We start from the raw sequence: 27338 nt of genomic DNA, 5'->3' as shown, positions 1-27338 counted from the left end.
CCAGTGGTAGGGTAGCACAGTCATGGCATCCTTTTGTTGCTTTCACTGTGACCATAGCCATGACTCATGTTCTCCTGTCCCCACTTAACCTCCGAGACTGCATGGAATTTCTCTGATTTCCTGTGAAGGTTTTCCAAAACACGGACTGGATGTTTCGGCTGGAATGGCATTTTAACAGGCAACAGCAGGGCTTGAAAAGCACTCAATCCATCCGAGAGTGCTGACGGGATAGCCTTGATGGATTTGCCTGTTTATCAATGATGTAAGATCTATGAGGCATACATCTACCATGCACCATCCAGCACAGAATTGTTGATATCCCGAATTAGATTCCACCATCTAATATTCTACCTGAAGAGATCTGCTGTATCCCTGAATATCTGTGGATGGTAATATTCATTGAGGTTTAATTAACTGAAGAAAATGGTTGCTTTGTTTTCATACAAGGCTTGTCATGCAATCTGTATGTTTTGTATTGGAGCTCTCAGTGTTCACTGCCTATATGTCTGATGTTGACTCATTTTTTATTCTCTTATTGGCTGTGCATTCTTATAGGTGGTCTCAGATATAGCAGTTGTTTGTTATTCATGTTACAGCCAGGTATGTCCAATTATGGTCATTTGAGGTGCAATAGCTAAGTTGGAGAACTCTGGAAATTGAGTTATTGACCCACTCTGAAAAGGAAACAAAGAACATGTAACATGGAAGCTAACTTACAATGAATTGTTTTAACAGGTCTACAATCCCTCACAAACACATTACTTCCTGGTTATACACTGTTTCTACTGTAGCAGTAATCAAAGGAAGGACACCTAGAAAAGTGGGTTTTATTGGCAAACAATCTTAAATGCCTTTGGTCCAACTCAAGGGCTAAATACAGTACAATACAGTGCGTTTTCATACATTTCAATTAAACTGTTTCACAGATACATATACATTTTTTTTTTTACAAAATTTACATTACAGCCAAGCAAAGGCTGGATCAGTCTATTTTTTCACAAATCCAAAAATTACGGGCTTAAAAACAGTAGCCAACAGTACTAAAGGATAAAATCTACATCAATCAAATTAGGCAGTAAACCAGGCTCCTTGCATTTGTTTGCCTCATTAAAACACAAAGGGACCCATGTTATATATTTACAATTAAAAATTGATTGATGAGCCATCTAAGAACTTTTTTAAATTCTTTTTTGAATGGGAATCATTTTGTCAGACAACTTCAAAAGCCAAAATCATCGGATATAATCATCATTCGCTATATGACATTACAGTAGAAAAGAAATCAATTACTTGAATAAGTTACTGCATTGCTGAAAGATTGCTAAAGTGCAGCTTTAAAGTGATTGTGCATTAAATTATTTGCAAGAAGTCTCAGTTTGATATGTTGGGTATAATTCACTGCTTCCCAGTGCTGATTCATGTGGTTAAAGCCAGGCTGCCGCGCCATGTTTTTCCTTCACAAGCCAGATGCTGTCAATCACCTTGCCATACTGAAAAACAAACAGGGAGTTTCAGTGTGCTCCTTACAGCCAGCCTGACCTCAGTTTTAACAGCAACACTGACATCATCCAGAATCTATCTGCTTTTCACATTTTCATTTGACGAGTGTCATCACAGCCAACAAATGAATCAAACTCTGGATTTCCTTGAAACAGAAGCCAGCAGATGAGCTACAAAAGGCCTGGTGTTTGGAGTAGTCCGTCTGCTCACCTGGTCATCTGAGACCTGCTCCAGGTACAAGTGGGTGTGGTTGAGCACCTGCATCCGGGTGTAGCCGTAGTCGGTGCTCCGAAGGGCACTCCAGGCCCTCGGCTCTGGGATGAACCCGTCGTGCTTTTCCCTGCACCCCTGCAGAAAACAACACATGCATCCATTGACAGACAATCCATCACAGATCCCGCGGTTGATTCTGGCCTGCTTTCAGTCCGAGCTTCTTGGTTGCAGCGCTGTTACTGTAATAACAACGTGCCTCCCTTCAGCTTGTGGTACACTTTGTGATGTTTGGGGTGGGCTATGGCTCCGGTTCCTTCCAGAAAGATCTTTTGCATAGGAGATGACTAATGATTGTGTGGTTGAGGGAGCTTAACCTCTCAGCACTCCCTGTTCTGTTGTTGACTGCGGCACTTCATATGATTTCTGTGATATGACCTAAGAAACATTAAGTGTTCTTGAGGTCTTATAAGAAAATTTATTGTGGTTATTGAGGTAAGTTATGATATCCACCCAAATTCATTCATTTGGAATCGTTGGAAATAAATAGGACAAGAGTCAACACTCAGGATGTAATAAGCAGTGGTTAAAATATGATAGTTGAGACATTAATTAAGTCGATTACTCACAGCTGAGCCAGTTATGATGTGAACCGGAGCTTTGGGATTCACGTAGGGCTCATCTGCGCTTCCGTTGAATACCTGAGGGAAATAAGGCTGTTTCTCATACTTGATGTACGTTTGAATGAATATCTTCATCAAAATCTTTATTTTCATAATTTCTCTCAAAATGCTACATCTTTCAAAAGGTTCTTGAACAGCAGTCATTCAACAGAGGTTGTTGAGAAGGAGGGTGAAACACTGTTACCACAGATGTTTGCCTCTCTCATTCACTCCTTCACTCACAGGTCTTCACCTACCTTATAACCATAGATGGGCCATAGTCGCTCATATGTATGTTCATGAGCCCACAGCTCCAAGTCTACTCCTGAAAGACAGGAATTCAAAACCTTGTAATTATCGACCAAACAATGTGCTTCCCCACAATGTGCTTCACCATTTCAGGTTGGGGATTTCACACTGGACCATTGCTCCTCATCTCAGGGTTCTGGCCTCTCCTCACTCAGCACAAGAAGAAGTCTGTCTAACCAGGAGTCCTGAGATCAGTCTGCCATGGATGCGTGTCATGGTAAGCTTGCTCAAACTTATGGCATGACTTTTCGCAATTTTTACTCAATGAACCTTTCAAAATGAATGCCAGTGCAAGCTCAGGCAAAGCAGCATACTGTTAAAAACAGTTGCTGTAGATCATGCCAGGAAAGAGGGCCTGCTTTTCGTCAGCTTATACCAGAGGGGAGAGCTAGTGAGGGGTTAGTAGACTCTCTCTTGATTTCCTGGAGCGATCGGTGGATGGATATGGGAGGTGTGAACCCATCAGAAGGGACACCATCTGTTTGTGATGTCATAGCACAGGAATCTCACCATTGAGAAAGAATAGCTTTTCCAGTCCTGGAGCAGGTGGACTGGTGTCATTGCGTCCTATTCGGACCTGGAACATAACAGTAACAGCCCAGACTAATTTGCATTAGGAACAAAACCTGATATGACCCTTGTCAGGCTAGCCTGAGCTGTCAATCCAGATATATCTTGAAGGTTGCATGCAACAGGCTTGTGTCAATTATTTTGTGAAGTTTCAAAAACTGCTAAATTATGCCTAAAAAGCGAACACTAAAATGCGAGACACTACAACCTGTGAGGTACACTGAATGCTTTTCCAGTGATTACTTAATCATTTGATATGAGGCATTATTTTGTCTGATAATTCTACAAAGTCATCACATTCATACTAATGACGAAATGGCTACAAAGCACAGGATGCAAAGAAAACCTGAAACATGACTACCATGATATATTGAAGCATTAGTAAAATGATATAAAGTTATTTTCCTTGGCCAGTCTGCTGTTTAGCAATATGTTACTAGCAGTTTTATTTGGCAAAAGGTATGACTCCTTTCAACCCATAAAGATTTCATATCACACATAATCGGGATTTTTTTTTACTGTATTTTTACAGGTACAGAATATAGAGGCAGTTGGTCTTGACACAGGAAATTTGTGCTTTGGGGCCAAACTCTGAATGACACGCAGAAATGTCTCGCACGCAGCTGGGGGTCTCATTTCTCTGGCGCCGAACTCAGTGCCCTGTAAAACTTAGTCCATTTCACACATTTACCTGTCAAGGTCTGATTGATTCACACACATTTTCAACCAGAAATGCATTCCAGTGTAATATCCACATTTACAAAATACTTAAAACCTCAATCCAACTCAGGCAGCAAGACCAGAAAACACTGAATGTGAGTAATGGGCTGCCTGCGTTTAATATTTCAATGGTAAAACAGCTGACTAAAGCTGGCTGCTGACAGCATTCATGTTTTTACTTGTTCATGTTTCTGGTCACACAGGAAATATACGACTATGCACAGGTTCATTAAAAATGCGGTTCATGTGATTACCAATATAGAAATCAACGAGGCTTAACACCCATCCAGTTAATGTTTCGAGGGTCTTTCATTCATTCACAATCCACCCATTTATCCATGCACTAATTCATTCATCCATTCATTTCTGACATGGTCACATAACAACATTAATTCTATTCATGATTACTATATTCGTTAAAGACCTAACGTTGATGATAACATACGTAGCTCTCAAACTGAGTGCAGTCATCCTTGTCGTCGTTGGAGCAGTACATGGGTCTGTGTCCCATGGTGATGATCCAGGGCCGTGTTTTGCGGTTCTCTGGCTTGTTGGCCTCCTGAGAGAGCGTGAGAAAGACACAGCTTTGTAAATACAGACACGCAGTTGGCGCACGCTCTCATGCCGGGTTTGTGAGAATAGATTCCAGTTCATGTATTCATAGGTTTTTATAAATGACACGTCAAGCTCGTTGGCAGAACGATGATAGAAAGGTACGCCTGTGCTTAGTTTATTTGGGGAAAGCCTTGTGTTTAACATTTCTCAGAGAAATCCCTACATACAGGCAATGGGTCATCTGGCTGACTTCAGCTGTTTATCTACAGTAATTGCAGGCATGGATCCAGCAATAATGGCAATAAATACTATAAAAAATATTTTATAAAAATAAAATACGTACCTCCAGGTCCCTTTTCAGCCACTCGTATTGCTTGAAAATGAGATCCACGCCATAATCAAGAAAGAAGTAGACTTCAGTGGAGAAAGAGACAATGTGGGCTGGGCCTATGTTCCAGCTGTGGGAAGAAGGCGTAAACAAGGACATAAACAACAACGGGGTCTTCAAATGAACTAATAAATATGCATCGCATTTCCCAGAAAATATTTTCAGGGGTTTTCCTGAAACACATTCCATGGGGGTGTGCAAAAGGCGTTGATTACAAGCTGCTGTCATGCAAAGCTACTGGTCCGTTCCCATCAGCAGAGAGCAAATGGAGTTGAAACGTCCGAATGATAGGAAATAAAAACAACCCACCAAAAACTTTCCTCAAGCCAGAAATAATATAAAGCGATAACAAGTGATAGATTTCGACTTCATATCTGAAGCCTTTTTCTAATCACAGTCCAGTGTTTTACTTCCACACCAAACACATCCTCTGAAAGATAAGGAGAACGAGGAGGGCCAGCTTTGCAGCACTAGGTCCCTGACACCAAGCTAATTGATTCCTCGGGGCCATCGTGGAGTAGTTTCTGCATTGAGGCAGGTCACTATCATCAGACTCCACCGTGCATTAAGGCACAAAGCCTTCAAAAGATGCAGGATGCAAGCAATAGCATGGGGGGAAAGTGGGAACAGGGCAGCGGAAAAGGGAGGAGGATGGGGGTGGAAAGTCTACTCCCTCAAGCTCTGATACCTCCGGCCTGCTCCAGCGAGCCCTCAATGAATCACTCCTGTAATACGGCGGGTGAGTGACAGGCGAGGTTTGTTCTGAGGTTTGGTGGTTGGCACACACAGCTGTGTGCCCCTCTGACAGGTCTTCATTACGCAACACCCCTCCAAACACCCCCCCGTCCCCCCCCATTCCCACCACACCATAGACACCCACGTTGCGCCGCGCCGCCCCGCCCCCGCTCCAGCAGCATGCCACCAGCGCTCGGGTTCGTGATGGATGAGCCCAGGCCCCGCTGCATCCTGAGACAGGGCCTGTGGTCAGCCGCGCATAGCCAGACTCTTCTGGGGCATTGATTTACCGTCGCGAAGAAAAGGATGAGGTTTTCCGCGCCCACCAGCGCTCGGACCTCCGCTGCTCCCGCCGCCGCCTCCCCCAGCACTACTGCACGCATAAAAGAACGCAGGCCGGTTCAGTGTTTTTCGGGGCTCACCACTGTTCGTTCCCTGTTTTTTTTTCTTATTTAAAATTCTCTATGGCAGAATTGTTTGTTCAGCTACCGAATACGGTGTATGATCAGCCCTGAATGTGTCTTTTTCCATTCCTGCTGGGGCTGGGGTGTCAGGAAGAGCCTCCCAGGGGCCTGGCCCTTAAAACAAGCACTGGGGTGTTTTTCCTACCTGTACCACAGGCTCTCCGTGTCTCCCGGCATGCTGAAGCGGTTCCTGTAGTTGGAGAAGTTGCTGTAAAAACACAGTGGGGGGGGAAAGGCCAATGAAACGTATAGTCTGTGGAATCGGCATGCTTTGAATTTCTTAGCAAATTAACCACAGAAACATTCCCCTGTCCACCGTTTTTTTGTGGTTTCCCACTGCGGCCGTTACGGGGAGGATTGGTGGATTTTCAAAAGGCAATTCAAAAATAACCACCCAAGAGGCTAATCAAGGGAATTCCTTCACCTCAAAATGAAAGGGTGAAATCGGTATAAAGTACAGCATAGGCAGATGAACTTAGGTGGTTGCTGGGCTGACAGACCCCAGGCAAACTTTCCAACATAGTCAGAACAGACATTGCCCGGGAGGTAAAATATTCGTGCAATTCTCCTCCCTGTCTAGCATATTGCTGGTGTTCCTGCATGTTGCTGGTTTGAACCCAACCATTCACCTTCCATAGCATCCATGAGGAGAATAAGACCTTGTGTTAGGGACATGCCGCTGGTCCTGTATGATTTTAATGACAAGAAGTGACCTCAGCTATCAGCATCATCTTCATTGGTCAAAGTGTCATCATATTAGACACATGCTAGAAGTCTAGTTCATTGAATGTCCCTCAAAGTGACACTGACACTGTTTGCACATGCACCCCTCACACTGTCACTCGGATGGTAGTTCATATGATAACGGATTGAGTGAAACACAATGACGCTACACTGAATGGAAAATCATTGTCACCAATGATATGAATCTCTATGTTGGAACCATGCAAGCAAAACACAGCAGTTTGATACTGATCTGCAAAAATAAATGAAAACACCCTTAATAGGCATGTGATCACCCAATCCAAATCACTCAATCCTTGTTAGAGAAAGTGAAACAAGAAAACACAACAGGTATTTCCTACTGGTGTCCCCCACCCCTCCACCAGCCTGGTGCTCACCACCACCATACCCCCTTGTTAAAAATACCTAAATGTGTCCGTCACTTTCTCCAGCCAAGAAACACAGAAAAGGGCACTATTAAAAAAGAACAAACCTGGTATTTTAAGAGTGGTTTGGGCTGAAGTGTGTTTTCGCCCTTCCTAGTACATGTTATTTTCCAAATATTATTGTTGGGAAAATCGATGTTGATATACGCACCACAAAAAGGAAAACTCTTACTAACGACAGCTTTCGTTTACCGGAGTGAGCTTTCCTTCATGATTAGTGGGGATCATATTTTTCCATGAAAGGGAGAGATCATCTTCTTTCCATTGGAGGCTGGTCGCATTGCGCTCTTATGTAAGACAGAGGTGAAGTGAAGGCTCAGTCCAAAAAAACCTGATAGAATTTGAGGTACTGAGCTAGATTGACATGGTTAATGCTGGGTAACAGTAATCAGAGAAGAGTCAGGTCAGAGATTAAATGAAAGATAATGGCAAAGATAGTTATGTGGCTTGAGGGTTTTTGAAAGTGTTCAGATTCAAGTCAAAGCCATGGATGATATGGGATTATGACTATATAGTCAGGACCCTGAAAACAATTAGTTCCGCTGTTTAAAACACTGTTTTTGTGGTCAAATATAGTTTGAATCAATGAAGCTGAAAAATTTCAGTTTTTGCGGAACATTCAGTTTTCAAATGTGTTCCTTTAAAAATTGGAATATATTTCTACAATTAACGCAATGTAATTGTAATGAAAATATCAAACCAGGAACACATAATTTATTTAACAATCTTAAAAAAGCACATACATCCAGAAAAATCCAAAATTGAGTACTCCTTGTACCTTAACCATTATTTATGGCACATTTAAGAAAACTTGCATCGCAAGTCCGATGAGTGGTAGTCATTCCTGAGTGTTTGTTTTGCAGTCTGACGGGGACAGGAACTCTGTGTTCAGACCCCCGTTTAGCTCCTGCTGGTGCATGAGTCGCTAGTCCCCCAACATCGCTCCCTGAGCATGACGCCACTACATGGCAGAGACTGACGGGATCCACAGATTCATATCACCATCTTGTGGTCATGCAAGTAACTGCCATTTTATTATTAAAGGGGCATGCAGAAGACCATGGCAACAAAGATGGCTAGCTAAAAATCACAAATGTCATTTTCTAAGTAAATCCTATAATTGTGAAGTATTCCCAAATTTACTGCCATTGTTTAGTTTTTATTTTTTTGTGGTCACTGCATTGGATTTACAGTAATTCTTTGTCACAATGTCACAATCGGTTATTCTATAAAATTACAGTCGCTAATATAATTTTCAAAGACATCAGAGAGCTTATGCTTTTGCTAGGAATTATAATGCAGCATGACATAAAAGACCCAACCATCAAACAACTTTGAGAATCACAGCAGAACAAGGGGAAAATGATCTCACAAATGGCCAACAGTGAATACTGACTGTTGTACATTTCTGAAAAGGTCACTGTGGAAAATGTGATCTGCTCAATACAATGCGTTTGCTTATTGTTGTGTCATTTCTTATTCAAATCACAAACTCAACGCTGTAATCCTTAACTAGGCAAGCTGACGGACATATTGTTTCCCAAACAAGCCTGTTTCCTTTTCCAAGGCATTGCTTTTTGATGGTATCATGAAACAAATCTTGATTGAGAGATATAAGTTCCAGTTTGAGCCTTGTCAAATATAATGCAGACACAGCCGACCCTAAATGCTACCAGTGACGCTTTGTCAAAACCACCTAACTCCGGAATCATTTGAAAACATTCTAGCTGCCCTGTAGATGCTGTTTCCCACCACAAAAAACATATTGTTAGATCAAACAGACTCTACACTCTGTTTGGTCATGTTGAGGTTTCAAACTATTCCAACCACATACTCAATGCCTTTTAATGTTTGGAGAAATCAATGGACCGATTCCCGTGTGCCAGAAAACTAGTATTAGTAATTTACTTCATGCTCCATTGTTTTGAATGGCACTGGTCATTTCCTCTTCAGCCACGCGGATGGACCAACAGTACACATTGTGCTGGTGAACAAGGGAAGCACTTCAGCCCTGTGGATATGTGCGGATACGTGGGCCTCATGCAGCTGGAATGCTGGAATATCAGAATATTGCGGCCGGACCTTTCGATCGTCATTTAGTCAGATGATTTTGTGGTTGGAATGAAACAGGACCCGACCACTGAAAACTCCAGAACTGCATAATGGCACCATCAAAAACATCAGGATTTTTGTGGGAGAGTGCGCTTGAAGCAGTATTATATAATAAAATGTTATCAATACTTAGTTCTCATGTCTGGAGGCACAACTAAAAACAGGCCACCAGCATGCATTGGTTCAAAAAGAAAACTGACAGTAAACACTAAAGGAAGGAATGGCAGTAAAATGTAGTCAACATAAGCATAATGCTGTACAATTATACCACTTGGCATGTTTGATATACTCCCTCGTCGTAATTCCTCTTGAAAAATGGCGTTAAAATCTGAAAATATCTCCCCCCACATGTATAGTACCCAGGAGCTCTTCTGTCGCCTGTCTCCCCCAGCAAATTCTTTAATTTAGCTAGTGGTCTTAAATCTGATCAGAACAGCCCACTCTAAAACTCCCCAGTACCACAGTCCAAATGACCAGGAGACATGAAGGCCACGTCATTCAAAATAGAAAAATAATTATTACAATATATTTTGAAATCCACCCTCCTTTCTGTGGGTGTTCCATGTGAAAGTAAATACTGTTAAAGTGCTTCGATTCCTCTACAGCGCTCGGGTACTGATACCAGGTTTGCACATAGAAGTCGGTGTACGTTACGAAACGGCCGGGCTGCCTTCTGAGTAGAGCCGTGGGGGGTGCTGTGCGGCTTTGCTTCTTGTTTTGGCGGTAAGTCAAACTGATACAGAAGGACATTTGGCCCGCTGCGCTCCAAGCCGCCGCGGCAGCGATTCGAGCCGCGGGGGCCCGCCCTTTTTTTACGCGCGTCTGCAGACTTCTTTTCCTGTTCGCGCCGGCGCGAGCCGCCGTCTGCACAGCTGCGCTAAAGCTGACCCTGGACCAGCGGGCCGCCAACATTCCCACACGCCCTGGGCCCCGCACAAAAGAACGCCGCTCCCCCTACGGGCTCCGCGCCGCGCGTGCTAAACGAACCCCCGTCCCTTCAGTCTGTCCTCTTTGCAACTCTGGGGGAGAATTAAAACCATACATCAAAAAACTTTCTTTCAGGCGAGGCGGGCTTGGAGCGGCCCTTTATTTTCTGTGAATAAAGCAGAAAAACTAGAGCGAATGTGATCGGTGTGGCACACGAGGCCTGACCGGGGTCTGTTGCGAATTTTTGCCGCCTCCAGTGAGCGTCAACTGCTCCCAGCTTACAGCACTGAGCGAGCGCTGAGCCAAGAAGCCGAAATAAACATCTGCTTCGTTTTGGTTTGTTTGAAAGAGAATAATGATATACAATATCTCTAAATTAGCGCACGCAGTTTCCTGCAGAAACGTTTATTTTACCGGAAAGGAAGCAAAAACTTGTCTTAACAGTGGTGCCGTGTCTTGCTGGAATGCATGAAGTACAGACAAACTTTGAACAAAAGTTTTAACATGAGTTTTCACTCTTGTTGATGTCATTTAGTTATCGTGGTCAGTTGTCTACGACCATGAAATGCACTTTTTTGTACGTCGCTTTGGATAAAAGCGTCTGCCAAATGAATGTAATGTAATGTAATGTAATTTACATGAGAACACATAACATTTTCAGAAGGTCATCTCTTCAGATCATAATACATCTCATAAATTGTTAAAATCTAAATTGTAGCATGTTCATTGTTGAAATAGGCAAACGATGATATATGATATGTGCATTAGTCTTTTAGTAATTCAACGCCTCAGGTAAAGCACTATTCATTAATAAACACCTCATCAGAATAAATGACAGAGTTGAAATATTCAGTAGATAATTGAAATAATGCTGGCCAAACATACAGTATATTCAAATGGGTATAGAGAAGGTTGACAATACATACGAGTGACCAGTATATACATTTGCAGACATAAACAAACATTATTGGGTTTCGCATTGCTCATTAGTAAGAGCAACGCAGATTATTCACAGTGACCGTAAAGGCCTGATTCTGAGCTCCTTTTTTTCAGCCACATGCTATTTTGGAGACGGAGGACTTGTTTTGACGTTGGTGGTTGTTGAACCATTCCCAGCCCCTGGCTTGAAATAATCCCATGTCTGCCGAAGTATGAGTGAATTTAACCAAGATCTTTAATACTGGGGAACAACCGCAGCTTCACAACGGTGACCAAAGGATCCATCCCAGCCCTACAGTAGCAGACTGCGGGAACTTGGGAAAGCAGGAACCGCACAAAATCTGCCTTTCATTTTTATCAAAGCTTTAAAAAATATAACACAACATTATGTGTGTGAATGTGTGTGTGTGTGTGTGTGTGTGTATGTATATGTGTGTGAGGAAAAAATATGGATGATGGGAAGCAGAGCAGCAGGACCAACTGTTTACCCACAGTATTAACTTGTGCTTCTGTTCGTGTTGACTCTGAAGGGTCTACATTGCAGGTTTGGATGCCTGACATATTTGTGGAAAAACAGCCGCTTGTCTTGGGCCTGCAGAGAGACAGAGCTCAACTGAGGGCACAAAGCCGACAGTGCAGAGAGCTGCGGGGAAGGCTCTAGACCCCACAGGTGCTGAAGCGAAACCCCAGATGCACCACGCAATACCACAAATGCGCCCTCATGCAAACTGCTTTACCTTGTACCACCTTAGACTGCAAAGACTTGCCGCAGGCTCTGAGAGTGCAATTCACGTATAACTACATTAACTATCACAATACTGGCACTGACAACAGCAGCTTTTCAGTAGTGCACTTGTGGTGGTTGGATGAGCATATGAATGTTCGGAAACTTATACAAGGAAAAAAAAACATATAGGCAGTCAGTGAATTGCCAATTCTTTTGTGTGCAACAGAGAAAAATCTCCTGAGTCAGCTGCTGATCGTAGGTGGTCCAGTCAGAGCTCACCCAGGCCTCTGAGAGACAAGTATTTGTTTTATCAGCAATTATCTGTGCTGTAACAAGCCAGATCATCTATAGAATGCAGCAAAAAAAACCCTGCAAGTCTAATCAACTTTAGCTTTGCCGGTCTATATAAATCTCTATCCTTTCCCCTTAGGATGCAGACAGAGTATAGTTATGGCCCTATTGATGTCCCCGCAAGGCCTAGGAACATGCAGTCTAGAGGCTGGCCAAGGGAAAAACTAAACCCCTCCCTCACATTGTGGGAGGAGCCTTCAAGCAAACTTTCATTAAGATGAGTGGTTCTCACTAAGGTGTTGGGTGAGCCTTGTGGCCGGGCAGAACCGCCCTCCCTCCCTGATCCCTACAGCCAAGAGATAAATGATGTGTGAACAAACTGGGGATTTGAGGGGAAGTGCGAAGGACAGACATGCTAACATGTGCATGCAAGTACGTTTCGGTAAAACATGACAGAAACCTTATTTTTTCCATTTGGTATCTAAAATAGCAGTGATTAATAAATTTGCACCATGGGTGACATCTTTCATCTGCTCCAAGCTCCACCTCTGAGCCAAACAAAAATGCAACCTAGGTACCTTTGTTATTTTTATCCATTTTTTATTATCATAAATAACAAAAATCAGGAAAATGGCACATTCCTTGAATAGTCTGGGACTTCTGACTGTCTGGAATGCCTGTCTCCTCTAACTACAGCTTCAGTGATATGCTTTTCAGTAATAAACTGTCTATTCAATCCACTGGAAGATGAACTAATGGGCAGCTGCCAAACCCAACATTTGTTCTCTTGGGCAGAAGAATAAAATAAACAGAGCACCCGGATCTGAGAGTGAAAAAACAGGAAGCGTGAACCATGTCAGTCCAAAGATCAGGCCAGGAGCCGTTTAATGGCTTTTGGAAACTTCACCAAGTCAGGCAATTATTGCATCGACAGACGCGAGTGTTCGCTGACATCTGTGTTTAACTGTTGTTTGACTTATGGAACTCCTAGCACATACTGACAATATGGGGGTTTTGATATATGTGTGCTGTTAGATGAAGCTACCGAAGAGCAGACGTGATTCTGAATTCTCATTGGCCAGAGGTCCGGGGCCCAGGGCACGGGAGTGCATTTAGAGGAACACTCTATCATGGTTGCACATGCACATCTAATAAGCGCGCCACATTTTTTCCAGTCAACGCCTTTTGGCTCAGAATCAAACCGATCCAGTAGCGTACAGTGGTAGCATTGTGTTCAGCATTTATAAATGGAGTATAAATGGAAGTTCCATTATACAATAAATGTTTAATTTTGTTCATATTTATTTATGACCCAGTGCGCTGATGGATGGATGTGTGCGTGTGGGCATTTGTATTTTGTGAGCACACATGCATGTGCAGCCTGGATGCATAGTATGAGAGAGCCAGATGAGGAAAATGAGGAAGCTGAGGAAGGCAAATACGATGAAGATGCACGGAGAGAGGGACACTCACTATGCGCTCTCGTGGTTCCCAGGGCAGGTCATATACGGCACGTAGGCAGCAATGGACTGAATCTGGCTCATGAACTCATCCCCAATCCTGCCGTTGTCCTGTAACATGAACACAGGACCAGTCACTGCCATCTATCAGTGGCCAGCACTGCTTGCTAGAGCTAAAGACACCTATATACCTGCAGGCTGAGGGTCAAAACCTGAACTTTATCCAGACTACTGTTGTACAAACTATTCTTAATAAAATGCCTAGAGGAGGCCTTTGATGTCATTTAATGACTTTAATCACACTGATGCAACAATTTTAAGATCCACTGTATTCGGGTGCCCTGATTTAAAAACAATGGAAAATTCCATATTTTGATTCTACCAAATCTCAGGAACTTCTACACATACTGCAAAGGCAGTAATGAGTAATGGGCTTTTTCTCACAATATGGAAAGAGGGAAGTAAAACAAGACTGAGACTGGGATGTACGGGGTGATATAGTGGTATGGCTTATTTATAGTAATCTTTTCACCAAAATCAGAAGAATCTGATGCAGAATGTTTGTATCCATTGTATTAAATGAAAGCAAAGCAAAAGCTCTACTTGAAATCTGGTTTCTTTAACTGGCTAATTAAATACCCAGTGAAGAGCATCTTCATTTCTGCAGCATTTGACATTTACCAGATGGTCTTTTGCAGAGACGTTTACACAGCTTACATTCTTCACATACAATCCACTTATTACAGCTGGATATTTACTGAAGCAATTCCGGCTAAGTCCCATGCACAAGGATGCAACAGCAGTGTCCCACCTGGGAATCAAACCTACAACCTTAGAGCTACAAGCCCAGTTCCCTTAACGTTATGCAGGTTTTCGCCATTCCTTCTCCTGCTCACATCACCTTACTGGCTCTGTCTAATGGGGGCTCTGGCATTGATCTGCCCCCAACAGATATCCTGTCCAAACAAGGGTTCTGATGAGAAAGATCCCCTGATGCGTGGGGTCAATCACATCGCTCATAACCGCTGTGTAGCACCCAGCTGGGCCGTGTGCACCAGGCCACTTAGCAAATGAACGCTGAGGTGGAGCAAAGGCCAGCGAGGGAGGGGCTTGTTTATTCAGTTTAACCGGGGGATTATTAGATAGCCATAATAAGGGAGTCAGACAAAGAGAGCCCAAGAAACTGGGGAAACGTTTTGTATTTGTGATTAATATTAGAGGTTCATAAGATTATTATCAATTATCATTAGAGGTAACGTGATGCATTATGGGATCTCAGGGATACAAAGCAGTCATGGACAGAGAGAGTGTGACTTCTTCAGCCTTAATGATGTCATCAAAAGTCAGGGTTACTATTCATTACCATTTGAGTGGGATACCAGAGGTGTGATTTCTTCAGAAGTTATGTCTATAACTGACAATATATTAGTTTTCCAGACATCTTTAAAAAATGCATCTGCATACCAAAATAAATGTGAAATCAATTTATTTGACTTAGAATTTAAGAGCATTCAATTAAGATCCTTTTAGAATAGAGTTCCCAGACTTTGCCAGTTTCTATTTATAAGGTCCAGGAAGCAGTGGAATAGTGTCCCATTTCAGCTGAAAGCATTGGATGAACTGGGGAGATACATTTTTGTGGTTGTCTGATCACAGAATCATAAATATTTTGTTCCCCTTCTCTGGAATAGGGATTTGGAAGGGAAACGACTGCATCGATTTTCAGAGTTTTCATTTGCCCATATTAAGTCAAATTCCAGTACGCAGAAGTGCGGGAACCCGTACTGGGTGTAATGTTTACACAAAGTCAGCGGTTCTCATGAAAATTCCAGCAGAGGATCACCTCTCACTTTTTCCATGGGTTTACACGGGAGTACAAACATTTCATTGTCCAGTGTCCCCCTACGTTCCATTTGGAATGGGACTTTCGTTTAAATGTCCTCAAAAATGTTATGGATTCTTCCCCTCCAGACCCAGTTTAATATGTCCCACATTTAAAGAGCTGAATACGGAATGAAAAATATCTCACGCAAAACCGCTATGGTGCTTTCCACTGCGGAGCAGGCAGCTGGTTTTACCATCTTGGGGAGATCAACAGGTGAGTCAGTCAGAATGGACTGAGAATCCTATCCACTCCAATCAGTGATTTAAGTCTCCCACATCACTGCGTTTCGACACTTCATTGCTACATTTTTGGGGGATTTGGGTATTTGTTCTGGCACCGTGGCAAACCACAGGCAAGGGTAGCTACTGATGGCCCTGGATTATGACCCTTCCAAGGCAGGAGAGCCCTTGAATTACAGAGCAAAGCTAGCTCCTCACAGACCTGTATAAAGTGTGGTATGGCTTTGGTGATTTCTGCCTGCAACGATAGAGCCCCATATCACACAATTTTCCTTTTTACAGAGACTGCTTCCTCTCTACACATCAGAATAAGCACACGCTGTGTGTTCTGCTATCTGCAGTGGGCAGGCCATAGCCAAATCTGCCTCAGCGTGATAACAATAACAATGTGTGAATGGGCTGTAAATAAATAAACAACAAAAATATGATCTTTCACACAGCAATCTAACAAAAATATGTCTAACCAATCAACGCTAAAAGGAAATGATGGGCATGTATGATGATGTTCCCCGATATTCTGGCACTACCAGGCAGTAAATAATATATCATCACCACTATTGTTGATAGCTATTGTGACAGTTCTCAATGCAGACCATGACTGATTACTGTGTTTACCGTGGATGAATTGTATGCTACTGGGTGTTTGTTAATTACACAAGGCCACTGACAATATCTACCACATATTGCCTGCCATATCAGACAATCAAGGTGACAAATTATGAGAAAGTTCAGAGGATGTATGAAAATGTATATAAATTACCTCGTCCATGTCATAAGCAAAGTCCCCTTGAAAACAAAACAAACAAAAAAAACTCAAGATCATTACTGTTTCCACATAATTATCGTTTTAAATAACACACATTATAGTTTGGACACAATTCACATAGAATCTTTCATACACTGAAAACATTTTTTATAATTCCATAATTTCTTCACCACAGAATTATAACTGTAATGATACAGTATATGTGTCCAATTAACTTGACAAATATCTGCAGTGACATTAACTATGACATAGAACGAAACACCCAATATACACTGGCAATGCAGTAATTTCTATCTGGCTCCTTACCAATGTGCAAGATAGCGTCATACGTTCCAACTTGGGTCTCCTTCTGCAGCCTGGACAGTGACTGGGGGTTTTCATTTCCCATGTCCCCAAACACAGCAAACCTGGGGCTCCAGGAAGTGGTCTCATTAAGGGCGGTGAAGTAAAAGATGTCACTCCAGCCATCTTCACTGCCACAGTGATACACTGCAAATCAAACAGAAAATAGAGGCCACCAAATTAGGCTCCACCACAAACTCTTAAGAGCAACAAAGCTCTTTGCCTTTGATGACATAAGTTACCAGACACTCTCACCAGATCCAAAGTAATGTGATATAAAATATTATCACACACCTTTAAAAAATGCTAGATATATATTAGCACACACCAAGTGACAACATGCTAATTCTTGGCAAGATGACTTGGATATTTACACACAGCTATCCTGGGATCCAAAAATAGGTTTGAAACTCGATTTACTGGTTTAGGCGCAATGTTTATTTTGGGCGTCTGGAAACGACGGGGCCCTGCGCTCCCTGATTCAAAGGAGTGCCAGTGAGGCGACACCCAGGCCGCGATGGAGGCGCGCCCAGTGCGTGAGCAGGGCTAAGGCCCAGAGGCCTAACACCTCTGCGCTCTCAGGTCACTGTTTACCGTGGAGATGAAATGCACACAATAGGCCGCAGCTGCCTCCCCGCTTCTGACCACCCCTGTGTCTCTGCCACAAAAGCAAAAGCAAACAGGAGCTTACAGGGAAGGCAGGATTTACCAAGCCCGGGTCGTGTGAAACGCGCCCATGGCAGAGCACACGGGCCTAGGATAAATGGATTTACCTCCCCGCCCCCAGCCCTGGGGAAACCCACAAAAAAAAAGATCCCAGACAAAACAGGGCTCCCAGCGGCATTGTCGCTGTGGGCGTACGGACGGGGCGCACGGGCGGAGGGAGGCGAGGCAGAGCACGGCTCTCTGGCCGCGTGTCTGGTGCCCAGGGCCCACTGCGAGACCGCAGTTCTCACACCCACGGGAGTTATGCAAGCGCCATGTACGGAGGGCCCCGCCTGAGCTGGGCCCCGCCGGCGGTGAACCCATGTCAGCTCGCTACGAGCCCCATTCAAGCCTCATTTCAATCCTCAATTTCCGGGTGCTTCCACGCTTGGCGGCTCCCGGTGCCCGTGGAGCCCCGTGCCCGGACCGCAAAGTGCCCCCGGTGCGCACTTACCGTAAGCAGAGCCAGGTCTCAGGCCCGACAGCGTGACCCGGTGAACGTACAGTTTTCTCTTCTCTGACCCCCCGTCCTCAAAAATGGTGCTGGTTCCCTTGGCCATCAGATCAAAGAGCTTTCCACCCCACACGTTGTACTCTACCACACTCTCCGTCTCATTGAAGGTAGTCCAAGTAATCACCATGGAATAAGGGGCCGCTGTTAAGAAAGATGCAATTATCTGGCGTGAACACCTGCAGCACAGGCAGACAAACAACACAGACAAAAAGGGCCCTGTATTTTTATGACCACTTAACAAGTTATATAACTTGTGAACAGTCCATGGAACAGGCCCAAAGGGATTGGTAAATCATGTACAAGTTCTTATGTTCTCTCCTGTGGCTAAATATGGCCTTGGGAGAGATGAATGCTGGAAATATACCCATATCTACGAGCCATTAAGCATGAAATGGGTAGCATATGTTCTCTAAATCACACATAAATTCCAGCAAGAATTTAAAAAAAAAACATTCTATTTACATTAACTGTACATAGATGATTATAGTGTTGAAGGGTTATAGGGTGAAGCTGTGGTTAGAGCTTATACTGTTTATGAGGTCTCTGCAAACCAAAAGCTCAGGATCCATATCTGGCTCCTCTGGAAAATCCATTTGGCTCTTCGGCCATATTGACAGAAGGGGGTAAGCTTTACAGGAGCAAACTTTATTTTTTGTTAAGATCTAAAAAAACTCAACGCCTTCAATGGGTGATATTTTCCATCTGCATCCAGTTCTATTATTTAGCACGTTTGTTTGAAATTAACATATACATATGAATACCTAAATGTGTGTGTGTGTGTGTGTGTGTGCATGCATGCATGCGTGTGCATATTTATGTCTGAATTCTTATTGCTTCTGGCAGACTACCGACTCTAAACTGCTAAAATGGTACTAATCCTTGCTGCAGATGTAAGAATTGGTTAAAAGTTCAGATCTTGTTAAAGACCCTAGAAGGGTACTGTAATGACAAATGTCATGTTCTGAAAGCATACTTGTAAATTGTCATGTTGTTTACTATGACAACTTAAGTGAACATATTACACAGAATAGACCACTTAATTTAGGCTGGGCACAAAACAAAATAAAACAAATAAGCAGGACTTCAAATAATAACTAGCAACGCAAATTACAGCATTTGTTTGGTCTGATTTGCATTTACTAATGAAATCATTGGGTATTTAAAAAGGTTCCCTGCCTAAATTGGCATGCATAAATTTATCCTGGATCAAAAAAGAATCTTTTATTCAGAAATGACTCAAAATAAAGATGGTGAAAACTTACCTGGATAAGATATGTGTACCTGCTCTGGCTGAGACTTAAAAGGAGGAAGAGCAAGCACCAGAGGGGCTGCCAGACAGCACAAACCCAGAAGAGTGCAGAGAGAGGCCATTTCACTCCGGTACTGAAGATCACTGCTGTGGGGGAACAAATGTGTGAGGCTTTACAATCAGTCCCGTGACTTTCACATTTGATTTCAGCTGACCTGACTGTTTTGTTTCCCCAAATGTTTACAAGCACCGATCATTTCAGTTTTACAGAAGCACTAAACCCACCCAACTGTACAGAGAAAAAGCATTTAAGGTTACACAGCGGCATTACACCCACCATGATATAGAGAATTACCAAGTCTTTCAGTTCATACTGTACACAGCGAATACAAATTCCATTGTAACAAAGTGCTAAACCCTTTAAACCAACCACTGTATAGAGAAGTATTAAGCCCTTTTATCAGTACAGAGGAACTACGCAATCCATTGTACAGAAGTACTAGGCCTATGCAGAAGAACTACACGCTTCATTGTACACAGAGTCTGGTAATACTCCTTGGCACTACCGCAGTTGACTGTATGAGCCAGATTCAGTGGCTGTAAATTAAATGTTCCTTGGTAAGGACTGCAGAGTGCTGTTTTATATCTCTCTGGAGGTAAACTCAAAATCAGTCATCAAAAACATGAGGCAAAACAACTGCAAAACATGAACTCAGCAGAAGTCATTTTGTTACTCAGCAAAAGGAAATGCATAGGCTGTAAAACTGACTGATGTTTTCTTCGTCGTCAGTCTGTGTCCGAGTGTAAATTACCAATGCAGCAATTTATATAGAGCAAACAAAAATGAATGTTGATAGTCTTTTATTACCCTAACATACCAAAAACATTATTATGTTTTCTGTAACTGGGGTGCAGCACAAACCAGCATTCTTCTGGACGTCTTGGGTGACTGACCTTAGCGCTCCTCTCTTCCTTCAGTGCTCTTTGTAGAATACCTACTTCAACATTCTGCTAATGGCATCGAATTGCTTCCAATCCCACACTTCTGCAAATTAAAAAAAAAACCTCTGTCAGCAATTCAAGAAATAGACACTATGCATTTCCTCATTACAACTCAACCCCATCCAATCTGCTGTTTCAGATGCTGTTTTATAGTTTTATGGTACATTAACCTCATCAAGAATTACATCCTTCTCAGTTATACTGAGCTGGACTTTCGGTTTGCATATTATCATACCATACCTATATAAAGAGGTGCTCCTTTCCAAGTAATTCAAAGGGGAACATTGCAGAAACAGTTCTGGTATAATCATCCTTATTGGTGTGTAGTATTTAATTATGTGTGTTTATTAATACTGTTTTATGTTAACTGCTCATCACATATTATATGCAAGAACATAACTAACAAAGGGACACTCAGCTATAGTTACTGAGGAAGATGATGTTGATGTTACAGTACTTATTGTATGTTCCTATACCTATTCTGAACAACAATAAGGACCCTAAATATTTCAGATTGATACGTCATGGTCGCAACATCAAATTGACAATTGTACTTTGTAGGTAGCCAGTCCTGTGCAGGATGGTTTTCAGTATTAAGTCTAATTTAAGGAACATGGGACATGTTTGATAGCATGTACAATAGCAAAGTGTCGACAAAAAGCTTTGAACAATTTATTTTTTGCCTTTAGGTGTGTATGATTCTGAAAGAATCACAAAGGAATATATCCACACAAGTAATTTCTGAACACAACCAAAATTGAAGTGTGTTCAGATTCAGGTGTTTCTGTTCTATTCTATGCTGAAATATTTTATGTTACTTATAATATATTTAATAATGAGGTATAGTAAGGATATATCTTAAGCTTGATACAACTTTGCCTGTCCAGAAATGAATATATATAGTGAAAGTTAAAACTTGTATAGGGGGCTCACATGGATTTTTAGAATACTTCAGAATTATTATAAATTATAAAATTTATATTTATTATCATACTTTAAATATGGAGTGCTTCAGAACATATGAATTTCATTGTGAAAGTGACAACTACACATTTTAATCAAGAAACATGTAATGCGTGTATTCTATCCTGTCATCACTGGGGGGCGTCCAAGCCCACGTACAGTGTGCAGAAGAGCCCAATCCCCCAACATGCACTATTCCTATGTTTGAATGACGCAGGCTTCGCTCCAATGTATTTACATTTGGACCCCTTGATATTGTGCATTTAAATTCTGTACCTTTAGTCCTATTGTAAACTTGGAGTGTACATCAGTGTGGAAAGTCTTTAATGATCAGAGTGATTCAAGGAAGCAAAGAAAATGCAACGGTAGGTTTCTTGTTTCGTTTTGTTCCCCTTGCGCTGGTTACATTGTGTTGCTTACGACCAGAAAGAACTCCGTACGCTAAAGCACTCTATACAGTGATAGATATCACAGCTAATTGACTAGGGAACTAGCAAGCTGCGTGTTCATACTGCCGTATTTCAGTTTGCTTTGACAAACTTTAGCATATCTTCCTATTTTGAAAACCACATTCAGTTAACTGCAACCTCACGCAGCAGCTGAGGCCTTATACCCAACAAAGTTACTTAAATGTAATGGCTCAGAGTTAAATTTGCTATATAGCCTACGTTTCTGGTTTTACAAATACGTCTCATACTCTCAAAATCTCGGTGAAGATGGATGAAGTAGTTGGATGTTACAATTTAATAATAATAATAATAATACAGCGACTTACCATGGTGTATCTTGGAAGATAGACACTGTTGCCTGAATTTGAAACTAAACATACACGGAAACGGGAACTCGAAGCTTTCACGCCAGAGTGATCGCAAGTGTAGGCTAACCAAATAGCTAGTTCGCTAGCTAGATCCGTTCTCGCAGGTTATTTTATAAACTACCGCTTTCATGGTAAATTTGTTCAGATTTGAATTCATTCGCGAGCGACTCTCAATTCCTGAAACGTGTATGTTGTTAAAATATACAGTAACACTTTACTGGACTGCAGCCATATGAATTATGCGTAAATGGGCAGTTTATTTTCCTGATCCCGTAACGGAACTACGGCCATACGTAGGACACGCCTTGTAAATACAACCATTAAAGTGTGAAAGAATGTTACCATCTGGCCAGTTTGTAATCGTGTAACTGAACTGACAGCAAGTCTAGAGATTTAGAAAAATTTAGGATTTAGGAGTTGTTTTTCCGAAGACCACAGGACACAGCAGGTAGGCTACTATGGACATGTTACGCTGGTGCATTCGTGTGGCGCGTTTCGCCTTTTTTACTTCATAGCCTACCAAACTGGGCTTGGTCCTGGTCTTGTCATTTTCAGTGCCAAATGTGCTGTGTGACTCCTATTTCAATGGGCTATCCTTATAAACGACTTTAACACATTGTGGATGGTTTGTTCTGGTTAAATTGCAAGTGCTTGATGATTGGGTTGCCACTTGCCACCTCTGAGTATCCTCTACATCTGTATTGGTATTAGGCTATGTTTTGTTCTAACAGCTAAGTGGGATTGGGATGCCATCCTGAAATTTTCTTGTGAGGATTTAGGAATTGTTAAATTAATTTAAGAATGAAATTAATCTTTCATTGATTTAACAGACATGCATTTGGTTGAACTTAAAATAGCCTTACTTTCAACATCTTTTCCAGGGTCTATCTATATTATGGCCTCTGGAGACCATGCCTGTGAGAAGAAAGGATTTCAGAGTCTCGGGAAGGCGCCGCCCAGTGAACTTCGCAAACACGGGAAACGTCCTGTTGCTGTGAGCAACATGAAGGAGGCAAGTGGACAAGTTGATGGGCAAAATTCTAACTAAAATTTCCTTGGCCCACTTCCACTTCATTTTGGCCTGCAAATGTGGGACAGAATGTGTCATGTTATCAAGTGACCACAACAACTTAATACTTGTACATTGACATTTTTTGTTATGTGCGAATTGGGCACATTAAAGGATATAAGCTCAGGTTATATAAATTTAGGCTTGGTTAGCAGGGAAATCATTAGCTCAGTATATTATGGAACAGAGTCATGTCTGAAGAAAAGCTGTTCTTTATGTTGGATTGGGAGCTGTAATAAATGTTTTCTGAGTATAAAGAGATGTGGCCAAATGTATTTTTGCCTGGCAGACCTGACTGGCACCAACAAAATTGGGTTTGTTCTCTTTTATTACTTTTCTTTCTGTTTTAGGTGGATTTTTTTCAAAAGGAAGAGATAAATAAAAAGAGGTAAGTTTTCTTGCACCATCAGCAGTTGTCTGCTCACCATTATGCATAATCTCCATTGCAATATTAACAAGAGCAAAGAAAAGCCCATTTACAAGTGCACTTTGTAAGAAACTGATTTCTTAAAAGCTCCATCTGTAACTGCCTCCCAAAGTTAGAGGACAAAAACCCTGTCCCAATACAGTTTGTAGATGATGAACGTAGTTCCTGGGTGGGTACACAGTAATAACAATTCCCCCCCACCTCCAAAAGTTGAAGTGACATTTGTGGCCTTCCAAAGACTTGACAGTGCCTAATTTGTACCTGTGCTTCACAGATCTCCAGTGAGCCGTACTGCACACAGCTCTGGCAGTAAAGTAAAACGAGTGGTGTCCTGTAAGAGGAAGACGCGCCACGTGACGGTGACCTCTGGGGGGCGGCGGAGGCCGTCCACGGCAGTAAGGAGCTGTGACATGGCAAACAAGGAGAATGAAATGGCCTGTGCAGAGGACCAGAATGGAATGCTGTACGGTGACCATCGTGGGTTCCCTTTGAACTCTGCTGAGGCCACCAAGGTGGATGGGGCTGGGTCCAAATACAGCGACTGCTTCACAGAGGTTAGAGACCAAGAGCTATAATGTGCAGACTGTAGAGTTCTGCAGTCTGTATTCTGTATCTGGTTCAGCTGTTCTGTAGTTTGTTTACTGTTCCTATATAATTCTGGGTTTCCCACAGGAAAATATTCTCGGTGGCAGGGCCTGACTGGGGACTGGGGGGGGGGACTGATTGGTTAGGGGCACAGGGCTGGTTGGTTTGCTGCACCTTCCCATGGGCTTTGTAGGCACTTTCCAATATAGCTTCCCAATTTTATTGGGCTGTAGAACACTTATTTGTTTACATCACAAAATTGTGCTTTTTCTTATCTACAGGTTATTTGTTTGATTGTCATGAACTACTGTATTGTTATTGCTATTATTATTATTATTATTATTATTATTATTATTATTATTACATAGCAGATGAACCAAACTATCAAATATGAGCTCCCATACACCCATTTTTAATACTATTTGATTAATACTTTATAAACTAGCCTAAAAAGATGTTCTCGTTGACAGCAAGCTAACAGAATTTATTCTGGAAGTGTATCTTGTTAGAACTTGATTATTGATATCTGGATAGCTAACAAATTATTTTTGACAATGATGCATGGCTCAGGGAGTTACAGTAATACCGTTAACATTACACCTAGATTGATATTTCATAAGATTATAACGTTACAGCTGGCTAGTTATTCCAAATGTTTTAATAGGGCATGCAGTGGTACAGATGACATGTCCTCTTGTGTGGCAGAAATTATCCAGTTCCCCAGTTCATGTCAGTAACATCATCCCACACAGGTGATCGTGCAATCAGCCGTCTCCATGGTAGATCTAGGATCAGGTACTTTTGTGTAACTTATGTTCACTGAATGAAACACTGATTCTAGATCTATTCTAAACACAGGACTAAATTCTGTTGTTCTTTGTCACATTTGTTTCTAGTTCTCTGTAAAGTTTTTTCTTAACCACCAGATGTCACTCTTGATTTTTTGTTTCAGAGTGCAATCAGATTTGAGCTTATACTATTATTAAATATGTTTTTTCCCCTTTAGTTCCTGCTGCTTATTCATGTTTTAAATTTTCTTTAGTTGCTTTTCAGCAAGCACATTCCATGGCTACTTGAGTGATCAATTTATCTGTTTTCAACAGCTTTCAAAGGATCACAATACAATGGCACAAGTGCTTTTTGGAAGAAATCTTAGGCTTACTGTTGCTTTGACTCTGTGGAGAAGAAATGCTGGGGAATTGATTGCATACCTTATCAGGTAAAACCAACTTGCATTTTGACTTGCAACTTAATCCATTTAAAATGTTTTACTTTAGGATCATAATATGTTGTGTTTTATATAGGATCCAGGATACAGGTGTGCTTGCTGACTGCTTGCCCGTAATTACTAAAAGGTATTCATTTTTCGTTGAAGCATGTCAGATAAAATAGAGATGTTTAACTGATACTGTCTGTTGGATTGATTCTTATTTCTTCCTCATAGCCTACAAGATGAAAAACCATGGATAACCATTGGCTGTTGTGTGGACCTTCTACCACTTGTCAAAAATATGCTTACCAGCCAATATGAAGAGTGAGTTGTGATATATTTATTATTGATGAATTAATGTCTAGACCAAAGTCAAGATTCAAAAACCTTGTCAAACTATACCATCTTTCAGATACCTGATAGTGGGTTTACACTGGGTTCAGTCTGTGGTAAAAAAGTGGTGGCCAGAGCTATCTGCAAACAACAAAAGTACACCTGACAGCCATTCAGATGATAGGTATGTCTGTGCACTTTTACATGGAATATTGTTATCACTTTATTGTCTTTGTTGTCCTACACCATCTTGTTTTACTATTAACTTTAAATATGTTGTTAATATTGTAGGAATATTCAAGTCATGAAGCAACAGCTCCAGGAATTGTGGGAACATGGCTGTCATTTAAGTTTAGTTCCAGGAACTACAGGAGAAATGGCAAGGGTGAGCAACTGATTTCTTGTGCCTCAGGTTTTTTGTAATTATATTGTGGAGCGGGCATGAAAATGTAAATGAGCACAGTTACCTCTTAGAAAAGGTCAAGCGAGTTGTACTTCATTGTAATCCATCTTGTTTTATAGGCTATAGAGTCCTTTTTGTCACAGCTGCACTGAGATTACCATGTAGCAGAGGAACCAACCACTCCAAGCACTTCATAGCAGTTTAAAAAGCTGCTTTTCAACTTCTGATTGACACTGGTACCAGAAACTGATCAAGGTTCCTGGATCACGCGTCACCAGTGGGGTTAAAGAATTGAGTGACCCACTGATGCTCTTTAAAAGTGAAGACAAAAAAGCCTCCATGAAATGCGAATGCCTGCTTCACATTGAAGTGGACCGTTTGCTTAGTGGCACAGGTTTGACTTTATGAGGTGCAAAAGACTGTCAGTCAAGACTGTTTGGTGAAGTGCCAAGCTATTTTTCTTCTCAAAGCAGAACTGTTCTGCCATGCAATATGCTTTTTGTTTGTTTGGTTTTTTTTTTCTCTGTCGACAAATGTAACCCCCCCCCCCCCCAAGCCATTCAAATCAAGAACTTGAACTGCAGCAGTCTTAAGTTATTAGATCGTTTTCATCTGCTTATTCATGAGTAAAATGTACATAAGATTTTATCTATTATTAAATACATTTGCAATGTGTCAGAATTTCTTTGCTCTATATTCACAAATGCTGTCACAAAAGTGGAAGACTTGCAAAATGTGATTTAAAAACACAAGCATCGCACTGATTCTACTTCAGCTCGATTTTCAGAGGGAACACATCTGAATGTTTTAAAATAGACCATACCAAATGTAGGTTAAATTCATAAACGGCTAATTAAGTGTTTAGTATGCAATAATTGGGTATTTAAATGTCATGATGTACCATCAATGCAACATTTATAGTGAACGTTACATAGCTTATGGAGTAATGCTTCACCAAAAATGGTCCGGGAGGACCACGGGTAAGCACGTTCAGCATAACCGTAGACGTATAAACATGTTGCAATGAAATGGCTCGGTTTGTTGGCATGCGTTTTGTTGTTTATTTCCAAATCGAGTTTAAAATGACAGGA

The 27338-nt window shown here is 41.8% G+C and overlaps 2 protein-coding genes across 10 annotated transcripts; one reads left to right on the top strand and one right to left on the bottom strand.

Annotated features, from left to right (window-relative positions):
* Positions 1–809: 809 nt before the first annotated feature.
* On the bottom strand, positions 810–22322 carry acp7 (acid phosphatase 7, tartrate resistant (putative)). Of its 7 annotated transcripts, none has more exons than XM_035411761.1 (15): positions 22179–22320; positions 20361–20483; positions 19452–19585; positions 18130–18330; positions 16935–17117; positions 16623–16648; positions 13752–13849; positions 6259–6321; positions 4870–4984; positions 4417–4530; positions 3192–3258; positions 2630–2697; positions 2340–2411; positions 1711–1848; positions 810–1490 (listed from the first exon to the last, which is right to left on the bottom strand). In XM_035411761.1, the coding sequence occupies exons 3-15, from the start codon at positions 19558–19560 to the stop codon at positions 1425–1427; spliced, it is 1320 nt and encodes a 439-aa protein (XP_035267652.1). In that variant the 5' UTR covers positions 19561–19585; positions 20361–20483; positions 22179–22320; the 3' UTR covers positions 810–1424. The 7 variants fall into 7 exon arrangements, with proteins under 7 accessions (XP_035267652.1, XP_035267661.1, XP_035267634.1 ...); XM_035411770.1 differs by having other exon boundaries at positions 19452–19582; positions 20393–20483; XM_035411743.1 differs by having other exon boundaries at positions 20393–20483; positions 22179–22319.
* LOC118224349 (KATNB1-like protein 1) lies at positions 21564–26922 on the top strand. Of its 3 annotated transcripts, none has more exons than XM_035411810.1 (10): positions 21570–21768; positions 23102–23232; positions 23640–23677; positions 23991–24270; positions 25405–25520; positions 25606–25656; positions 25746–25835; positions 25924–26028; positions 26136–26229; positions 26367–26922. In XM_035411810.1, exons 2-10 carry the CDS (start codon positions 23116–23118, stop codon positions 26397–26399), a joined length of 924 nt encoding a protein of 307 aa, XP_035267701.1. In that variant the 5' UTR covers positions 21570–21768; positions 23102–23115; the 3' UTR covers positions 26400–26922. The 3 variants fall into 3 exon arrangements, 2 of the variants coding, with proteins under 2 accessions (XP_035267701.1, XP_035267709.1); XM_035411818.1 differs by lacking the exon at positions 21570–21768 and adding an exon at positions 22547–22668; XR_004764627.1 differs by lacking the exons at positions 25924–26028; positions 26136–26229; positions 26367–26922 and adding an exon at positions 25054–25096 and having other exon boundaries at positions 21564–21768; positions 25746–25805.
* Positions 26923–27338: the final 416 nt, after the last annotated feature.

This window comes from Anguilla anguilla, chromosome 1 (assembly GCF_013347855.1).
Source record: "Anguilla anguilla isolate fAngAng1 chromosome 1, fAngAng1.pri, whole genome shotgun sequence".
Classification (NCBI taxonomy): domain Eukaryota; kingdom Metazoa; phylum Chordata; class Actinopteri; order Anguilliformes; family Anguillidae; genus Anguilla; species Anguilla anguilla.
Note: the sequence above shows the minus strand (reverse complement) of the source record. Positions and strands in the feature narration are given on the sequence as shown.

Excerpts from the sequence above, each read along its gene's own strand:
- LOC118224349 (XM_035411810.1), top strand. The coding sequence starts at position 23,116 with ATGGCCTCTGGAGACCATGCCTGTGAGAAGAAAGGATTTCAGAGTCTC. Across the intron at positions 25,521-25,605 it reads TTGATTGCATACCTTATCAG|GATCCAGGATACAGGTGTGC; the intron begins GTAAAACCAACT and ends TGTTTTATATAG. Across the intron at positions 25,836-25,923 it reads CTTACCAGCCAATATGAAGA|ATACCTGATAGTGGGTTTAC; the intron begins GTGAGTTGTGAT and ends ACCATCTTTCAG.
- acp7 (XM_035411787.1), bottom strand. The coding sequence starts at position 19,560 with ATGGCCTCTCTCTGCACTCTTCTGGGTTTGTGCTGTCTGGCAGCCCCT. Across the intron at positions 18,331-19,451 it reads GGTACACATATCTTATCCAG|CGGCCCCTTATTCCATGGTG; the intron begins GTAAGTTTTCAC and ends CTTTCTTAACAG. Across the intron at positions 4,985-6,258 it reads ACGGAGAGCCTGTGGTACAG|CTGGAACATAGGCCCAGCCC; the intron begins GTAGGAAAAACA and ends TTCTTCCCACAG.